At 46.2% G+C, this 8,892-nt stretch overlaps 1 protein-coding gene across 4 annotated transcripts in view; it reads left to right on the top strand.

Moving 5' to 3' along the window:
- The first annotated feature begins 2,252 nt into the window (after window positions 1–2,252).
- The window catches only part of MKI67 (marker of proliferation Ki-67), a 47,586-nt gene continuing 40,946 nt past the window's right edge, over window positions 2,253–8,892 (top strand). The window contains exons 1-6 of one of the 4 annotated variants that reach the window (XM_075935262.2): window positions 2,253–2,411; window positions 2,595–2,688; window positions 3,283–3,440; window positions 5,542–5,654; window positions 8,173–8,254; window positions 8,336–8,451. In XM_075935262.2, the coding sequence (XP_075791377.2) occupies window positions 5,563–5,654; window positions 8,173–8,254; window positions 8,336–8,451 (290 nt within the window). In that variant the 5' untranslated portion in view covers window positions 2,253–2,411; window positions 2,595–2,688; window positions 3,283–3,440; window positions 5,542–5,562. Of the gene's footprint in view, window positions 2,412–2,501; window positions 2,689–3,282; window positions 3,441–5,541; window positions 5,655–8,172; window positions 8,255–8,335; window positions 8,452–8,892 lie in introns of those variants that run through there. The other 3 variants (XM_075935261.2, XM_075935263.2, XM_075935260.2) reach the window with 3 other exon arrangements.

Genomic DNA, 8,892 nt, shown 5'->3' with positions numbered 1-8,892 from the left:
GGAAAAAGTGCCCTTTTCCGGAGGCTCTTATTCTTACTTCGAAGTAAGAATAAGAGCCTCCGGAAAAGGGCACTTTTTCCGGAGGATCGGGGCCAGTCTAGACGCTCTTTTCCGGCTTTTTTAAAAGCCGGAAAAAAGCGGCGGACATTTTTATTTAAATGCCGCGGGGGATATTTAAATCCCCCGCGGATTTCCCTACGACGACTAGTGAAATTTACATGCCCCTTCCGGAAGAGGGGCTAGTGTAGACGTAGCCAACAAGTAATAAGACTCTGTTACTGGTATAAGCTACATTTACACTGTGGAGGTTGTGGATACAGCTGTGTTGGTTAGGGGCATGATTTTTTCACTCTCCTACTTGACAAAGCTCTATTAACAAAATTTTGTAGTGTACACTTGTCCTGAAACCTTGTATTTTTTAATGAATGCTCAGTAGCCTAGCTGAACTGAGTTTGGTAGTCTGTTCCATTCTAGTATACAAGTGTCCACAGGGCTGGCCTTAACCCTGAGGCAAACTGAGGCAGCCGCCTCAGGTGCCAGACCAGGGTGGGGGAGTGGTGCCACTAGGACTCAGAGGCTGTATCTACATTAGCATCCCTTTCCAGGAAAGGGATGCTAATGAGACACTTCGGAATTGCAAATCCACGGGGGATTTAAATATCCCCCGCGGCATTTGCATTTACATGGCTGCCGCTTTTTTCCGGCTCGGGGTTTTTGCCGGAGAAAAGCGCCAGTGTAGACGCGATTCTCTGGAAAATAAGTCCTTTTCCAGAGGATCCCTTATTCCTACTTTCAAGGAAGGAATAAGGGATCCTCCGGAAAAGGGCTTATTTTCCGGAGAATTGCGTCTATACTGGCGCTTTTCTCCGGCAAAAACCCTGAGCCGGAAAAAAGCGGCAGCCATGTAAATGCAAATGCCGTGGAGGATATTTAAATCCCCCGCGGATTTGCAATTCCGAAGTGTCTCATTAGCATCCCTTTTCTGGAAAGGGATGCCAATGTCGACACAGCCAGAGTGTAGAAAATTGTGTCTGCTGCTGGTGCAGTAAGAGGGCATGGGGGCATCATTTGGCAGAGAAACATCAATGCTACAGTATCAATGTTACACCCCACTGTCTCAGGGCTGAGTCAGACTCAGCCAGATTGTGTTACCCTGACCAAGCAGGAGATTACCTAGGCAGAGCAAAGGACAGTCATATCCAGAACCAGTGATCCCTCTAACTTAAGAGCAGCACAACTTCACAGGTGATTAATTAGCCCCAACCAGTCAAAAGCTCAGGGCTCCCTGCACAAAGCTGACCAATTGGGCAAGGCTGATTAATAGGGTTGCCAGGTGTGTGGTATTGACCTGGGCAGTCCATTATTTTTGCCTCCTGTGTGGTTAAAAAAAAATCAGAAAGTACCAGATACCTAAAATGTCTGATACTTTATGATTTTTTTTCCTGGCCAAGAGAGGACTATCCCAAGCTGTCTGGCTCAATGAGGCAGCCTAGCACCCCCTAGTGCTTACTGGGGAGCTATCTGGCCCAGCACAGGGAGGTAAGATTGCAGGCAGCAACCAGCAGCCTGTTGGGGCCAAAAAGTCTCACTGCACAGTTTTTAAAGGGGCCACTTCTTACCCCTTTCCACCCCCCCCCCCCAACAAACTTCCCCGCAGATTAATAACTGGGGAAGCTGTGCTGCCCCTCAGTTCAGGTAAATTCAATGAGTATCAGCTGTGCCCCTTCTCCAGGTCCAACACACGCTCTTCACGGTAGCAAGCAGGAGCTTTTCCTTACATGTTTTGCCATCAGTCAAACGCAAAGGAGCTAAACGCCACAGAGCAGGAGATCCAGGAGCAGAAGGGCAGAGCTTAACGGGGCCTGGGAGACGGGAGGGCTAAAACAGAACAGGCTGGAAGGAGCGGACAGCCAGGGTGGGGGAAGCTCCCATCAAACAGGAAGGTGGCGGGAAAGGCGGGGGCGCAGAAAGCTGCGAAACCGTGACGGAGTCAAATTAAAGCGCGTGAGGGGCCCAGGGGCGCGTGCGGAGCAGCACTCGGGTTTTGAGGAGACGAGTGCGCCTTAGGCAGGGATCGAAAATACATGGGCGTGGTGATGACGCACGATGCAGCCGCCACTCTAACGCCCACTTCCTTCCCAGCTTGTCTACCGCTTGGCTTGTCATTTTGAATTTAAACCGTCCCAGCGCTTCCCATTGGGCCCGCTTTTCTACCACGTGATCCGGCTTCTACCAATGAGAGCGTTTCGCGCGCCTTTTCGAATTGGAGATTTCAATCATCGATAGTCCCTGTATCCTTCCTCCTCTCTCGCTCTGGAGGGAGGGAGGGAAATAAAATAGTCCCGGAGGGATGGCTGCTGTTTTGGCAGCCGGCATTTCTGCAGTTCGAGAAGGGGCATTTCAGTGACGAGGTGAGTGAAGGAAGCAGGCAAGTATGGTGGAAGCTACTCGGGTTTGTCTGAGGCGGCGATTGGTGAAGGGATACGTTGGGCGGAGTGAGGCGGTCTCGGTACCGGGTCCGTTCGGCGGTAGCGCGGCGAATGACTAGGTAACTGGCGCTGACAGTTCTCTCTCTCGCGCGCGCGCGACTACAGGCGCCCAGACAGCGTGGGGAAGGCACTAGGCCGGGCTGAATGCGGCCCTGGTGCCGAGATCTGCGTGAACGGACCGTGAGGAGGCATCGGACAGGTAGGAACCGCTCCCTTTCGCATGCCCGGGGTGACGGGCTGCTGTGCGTCTGGTGCTCGCCCTGGTGGGTCTCTGGGGAGCCCCCCCCACCCCGCCCCTGTCCAATGGGGCGCGCGGGGGTGTTTCGGGGCAGGATTGGTACGGGGTGACTGACAGTTACTGGTACGGGGGGGGGGGGTTGCTTAGGGCCGGGAATGGTGGACCCCTGCAGGGAATTGGCGAGGTTGAAGTGTATTGATGGGGGGGGGGGGGTACGTGTCGAGGGGAGGGGCGAGGCTGGGCTGCGTTGATTTGGGGGGAGGGAACCAGGTGTGTGTGTGTGGGGGGGTGAGACGGGGCAGTGTTGATTTGGGGGAGGGGGAAACAGGTGGGGCGGGAGGCGAGGCTGCGCTGTGTTGTTTCGGAGGACGGTAGACCGGCTGCCCGTTCGGAATAGGCAGGGACGGGTTGTGCAGTTTTCAGAGGAGGGGTCCACCTGATTGAATAATATGGGACATGTGAATATTGTAGCTTGTTGGTAGGTGGCTCAAGTAGTAATTATCATTCACTGTTCTATTTCAAGCACAGCCCAAGCTGATTTGTTATTTTCTCTAGTCTAGCGGTTCTCCTCCAATTGGTCTGAAAACGTCTTGCTGTGTGACGTATAATTCCTTCTCCTAGTGTCTCGTTTTTATGTCTAACACCAAGTTGTTGTCCACAATGCTCTGAGAATATTGCTTTCAAATGATGAATTAGTTTAGAAAACTGTACAGGTGAGGTGACATTTTATTTTATGCTTGCAGTAGGCCTGAATTCTCAAGTTGGAGGGCAATTTGGATAAGAAGTGTCATTTAAATTCGAACAGCACAAATATGAACATGTTGTCAAAGGGACACTATCAAATTGGGCACAGTATTTTGGACATTTTAAAAAACAATAGTACATAAAATTAGATCAAACAGAATTAATGTTTACAAAGAAGGAAAAGATGAGTACTTTTAACAAAATTAATTTCTTGTTTTCAATTGTAATATTGCAGTTTGTACCGGTGCATAAATCTAAAATTGATCAAAATCAACTAAAATGACCTGTAGTCTTGTCTTTGTAAGGAGGGAAATAAAAAAGTGTAAATGATGGGGGGAAAGTAAATGGTCTTATGTAATTCTTTCTGTTTAAACAAAGTAAGGTGTTTTTTGTAAGAGGGATGTCGAAGGGAGACTTGATTTAAAAAAAAATTAATGAATTTATCCTTTCAGTGGTATGCCACAATAGCGTGAAATAAAAAAAAATCTAGAGGGTTTTCTCCTCTTGTCTGCTCGAAATAGACTCCATGTGCTGTGAATTTTAATGCTTAAAATTGTATTAATATTAATTTCATGTTAAGCAGTCATTCTTTTCAAATGATTGATATTTGTCAGAGCTGCTTTTGTAGTACATGCAACTTTACACGGGCACAATTTTAAAAATATGCTTTTATTTGAAAGAGTTTCCTATTGTAGAGAGACTCCTCTCTATCAGAGAGTGGCAGCAAGGGGAAGGGGGAGAGCTGGTGATGGGGGGGGGGGAGTTGGCTTAAAAGCCAGTGTCTCCCCAGCACCATCTCTGTGGGTGGCAGGGGAGGTAGAAACGGGAAACGTCATGTGTGGGGACTGAAGTAAGGATGTTAAGGACTAGTCGAATATCCGATAAGCAAATGCTTATCGGATAGTCAACTAGTTGATTCCCCCCTCCCTGCTCCCTCTATCCGATATAGGTAACCAAAGGGGGAAGAGGGAGTACTTCAAAGTGGCAGTGTTGCATAGCTGAGCCCGGGATCAACTGTGCGGCGCTGCTGTGCGTGGAGCCCCACATTTCTGCGGAATCCGGAGTCAGCTGAGGAGTCCTCAGCTGACCCTGGGTTCTGGGGAAATGCTGCACGGAACCCACAGTCAGCTGAGGAGTACCCAGCTGACCCGGGCTCCATGTGGCATTTCAGTGGAACCTGGGATCAGCTGGTCCCAGGTTCTGTGGCAGTGCTGCACGGTTAGTCCCAGGCTCAGCTGCGTGGGGCAGCCCCTTTGAATTCAGCTCCTGCTTCAATAGCTTCCACTAGCCCTTCTGAAATCCAGTCTGTGACTCCTTCAGCAGTCCCATTTGTCCTATGTTATCAACCTTCCTATAACTACACATGCCACCTGGCCTGGCCCCATGGACAGGGTGCTGTGAGGAAGGCATCCTCTTTTCCCCTCTCTGTTCTACTGGGACTCATTTCTGTTTTGGCACCACAGCAGCCCCTTGTGAGTGAAAGCAGTATCTGCAGCTGCTTACGGACTGCTTTTCCTGTGTGACGCTTACTGACTGCTTTTCCTGTGTGATTGTAAGGGGGCTGGGATTCTGCACAGCCATGAATTCTGTGTGTGTAAAATAAACACATTTATAAGTTAATGGAAATTGCTTATCTCCTAGAACTGGAAAGGACCTTGAAAGGTCATCAAGTCCAGGCCCCTGTCTTCATAGCAGGACCAAGTACTATCCCTGACAATTTTTTACCCCAAATCCCTAAATGGCCTCTGCAAGGGTTGAACTCACAACCGTGGGTTTAGTAGGCCAATGCTCAAACCACTGAGGTATCCCTCCTACCCCCACAGAATGTTCCCAGGAGTAATTCCTCCAGCCAAACACAAGTCATGTTTCACTTTCAATGTACATAGGCACAGCCTGTATTAATATTTAACAGTTCCCACAAACTCCTGAGTGGGAAAAAAAGCTTTGGGATCCTTCTGCATGTAAACTGTAGAAAATATGTTTTGAATAGAGGTACTTTGGTTATGTAAACTATGTTCATAAATAGGTAGAGCTTATTTTCAGATAGTATATTTTTATATTCCTTTACAGGTAAGACCCTCAATTTCAAAGATGCCGTTGTTTGGAAAAATTATTGTTATTAAACGGAATGGGACCGATGGAATCCATTTTCCACTCACTGCAAGTTCTTGTTTATTTGGAAGGTAAGAAGTAGTAAGGTTAGAAATATATTAGTGTACATCAAGAGAACATGTTATTAATATTTTGTTCTTACTACAGGTTGCATCTCTATAAACCGGGACTCTCTGGTCCGGCAACATCCTTGGCCCAATGGAGGGGATAGGAGGCAGGGTTGGGATTACAGCTAACTGGAACCTTTGCTTGTAGATCCTTATGGGGGGTCTCAGAGCCCAGGGGCAGACAAAATGTGGCCCATAAGCCAAATCCTGGCCTGTGACACAGCAGGAGCTTCAGACAGGCTCTCTGCCTTCCACACACAGGCTCAAAGCAGCAGGTTGTAGTGACCATGTGCTCTGCGAGCTCCTGGATGGTGGGGCTTTGTGTACGCCCCCAGCACAATCTTGCAGTTCGAGCCAATGAAAGCTGACTGGGCTGTGCTTGCAGCACAGTCAGCACTTAATGGAGACCCCCTCTACCCCCGGAGGCTTGTGGCGATCAGAGAACACATGGCCCCTGCAGTTGGCCACTTTGAACTGTGTTGGGGGGTATGAAAGGCTGGGAGCCTGCCCAAGATTCTCCCTTGGCTGTTGGCCAGGAGCCACCTAGTTAAGCACCTTCTGGACAGAGCCTGCACCTGCTACCCCGGCCTTTCCCCCAACCTTCTGCTCCCCCTCCTGTACCCGTATCCCAGGTCACAACCCAAACCTCTGCATCCCTGCTCATGCTTCCATACATTCCCTCCCAGACCCTGTACCCCAACGCCCTGCCCCAGATCACAACCCAAACCCCTGCCCAAGGTCACAATCCTCTTCACCTAAACTTCTCCTAAACACTCCCTGCTGCATTCCTGTACCCTGAACTCCCTTCTGCACCCAACCTCTATCAGACCCCACACCTTCTCCAGTAATATGGAAAAATGAGGCCCTTGACCACTTACCAAATTCTTGGAGTGTGCTCCCATCAAAAATTGCCTCCCCGCCTGCCCCGCCTCCCTCTCCCTCCCCCCACGCTCTAGCCTAAGAATGATTGTCTACAACGCAATTTTATAGCCCCCTCGCCAGAGTCAGCTGACCTGAACCAGTTGCTGGTGGGCTGTAGGCTTTTATTGCAGTGCCATATCTGGGAGCCTTATATAAGATCTGAGTCCTGTGGTCAAATCCACAGGAAGAGTCCTCTCTGCACGTGGACCCCAATGGCTTCAGTGTACTAGTACAGATCCAATTGTGAGATGGCCTACAATTTTAAAGTTTCCTAACATTTAGTTTGTACCAAATATTTATAGGTAAATCTTCCAGGACTCCAAATTCACTCTGAAATTCAAGTTGTATTATTTTTGTTGTATGTATTAACAGCAAGAAAGAATTTATAAGCAGTTTGCTTCTGACTTCAAATTTGGCCCTGCAACTGGAATTTAGTAAACAGTTGACTTTATGATAAAGGGATGTGACAGCTTAAATGATTAATCAGGGAGTCTGGGCTCACTGGTTAACCTGCATAGTTCCACACAACACCCCTACACTTTGCTGCTGCCTCTGATGTGTAGCCACTACCACCTGGTCCCCTGCGCTGTTGCCTCTATATCAGGCAGCGGGGCAAGGGCAAGGTGGCTCCGCAGGAGCTGGTGCTCCAGGGAAACCGGCTTAAAAGTCAGCTCAGCTCTCACAGAGCTGCCTCCCCCCTTGCATATAAATATGTAACCGCTGAAAATTTTAGCAGTTACACATTTACAAGAAAAATGATTTTTAATATCCTTAATATGAGCCAGAATAGATACATGTATTTCTTAGTTCCACATGTTAGATTTCAGGCTTCTTTCTCTGCCATCTATTTTTTTCTCGTCCTTTTTTACCAATTTTAAAACTGGTTCTTTGACTGCTTTAGATATTAGCACCAAAAACAATAAGACCCTCAAAGTATCTAAGCAGTTTAGCTAGTGTGTTGCTTTCTTTTCTCTTGTGTTTTATCCATGAATTAAGTCCTAATGATGTCAATCCTGTTATCTAAAAATAATACTCTGATAAGCTAGATATATGTGTGTGTGTGTGTGTGTGTGTGTGTGTAACTACATAACAGAAGATTATTCACTAAAGCTATCAAGTTAGATTAAATATTTGCCTATAAAGCAACTTTTAAAAGAGGGGTCTTCTATAACTTAGCTAATTTTAGTTAGCTTCGTTTTTGTATGCGGGGAGGGCGGGGTTGGAAAATTTTTCACTGTTACTAGCAATAGTGGAGCTACAACAGTGCCTTTGTGGTGGTGAAAGATTAAAATTGTCTTTGTCCAGCTAATTCTTAGTTAAGAATCTGGACATTTTCATAGTATATCTTTAGTTTAAAATTTGCTTTAGGTTTTCTCAGTTCTTGTGCTGGCTTTTTGAAAATGCAATATAAAACATTTAGATACTGTTCTTCATGACGTTTTTGCGAATATTAAATGATCAAGTGCACAGGTATGTAAGTCAGAAGCAAATTCTCTAAAATAAAATGTTTCTATTTTCTTTAATTATTTGCTTAAACTAAAGTTGTGCTTTTCAACCAAAGGAAAACAGAGTGTGATATCCGCATACAGCTGCCTCAAGTCTCAAAAGAACATTGCAAAATTGAAGTCAATGAGAATAAGGAAGTAAGTTGTCTTTGGTTTTAATTTTATTATTACATCATTTCATCTCTTCAGGTTACTGACTTATTTTTGTTTCATTTGTAGGCAATCTTATTTAATTTAAGTACTCTAAATCCAACACATTTGAATGGTAACAGTTTTCAGCAACCTGTACATCTGAAACATGGAGATGTGTTCACTATTGTTGATCGTTCTTTCAGGTCAGTAACAATGAAGAGAAGGCAAGCAGCTATGACATTGGTTGTGCAGTAAATCTGCAAAAACATAATTCTATTTTAAGGAGCTCTGATTTTTAGTGGTGCTCCCTATGGACATAGGAATCCACCCAGCCATATCTCATTGTGATATCAGAGCCAAAGAGGGTATCTTTTCCCCCTTTGAGGTTGACACATTTTTTTCTTACTCTAAAATTTTAATCTAAGTTCATATTTCATATTCCTTAGAATTTTTGCATAAGAAATATGGGCTGTTAAAGCATTGTGTCACCTTGAAACTATTTACCCAATAAGCCATTTGTGACAGTATTGTCTTGATATCCAGATGTGACTTTCTCTTAAGATTGGATGTATTCTTTTAATTTAGGTGGAATGTGGGCTAAAGGGTCGAAGGGTCCAATATTAAACCGTGTTAAACGAGGTTTT

This window comes from Pelodiscus sinensis, chromosome 8 (genome assembly GCF_052426305.1).
Source record: "Pelodiscus sinensis isolate ZL-2025 chromosome 8, ASM5242630v1, whole genome shotgun sequence".
Lineage (NCBI taxonomy): Eukaryota > Metazoa > Chordata > Testudines > Trionychidae > Pelodiscus > Pelodiscus sinensis.
The sequence above is the reverse complement of the archived record's forward strand: the minus strand, read 5'-3'. Positions and strand labels throughout refer to the sequence as shown.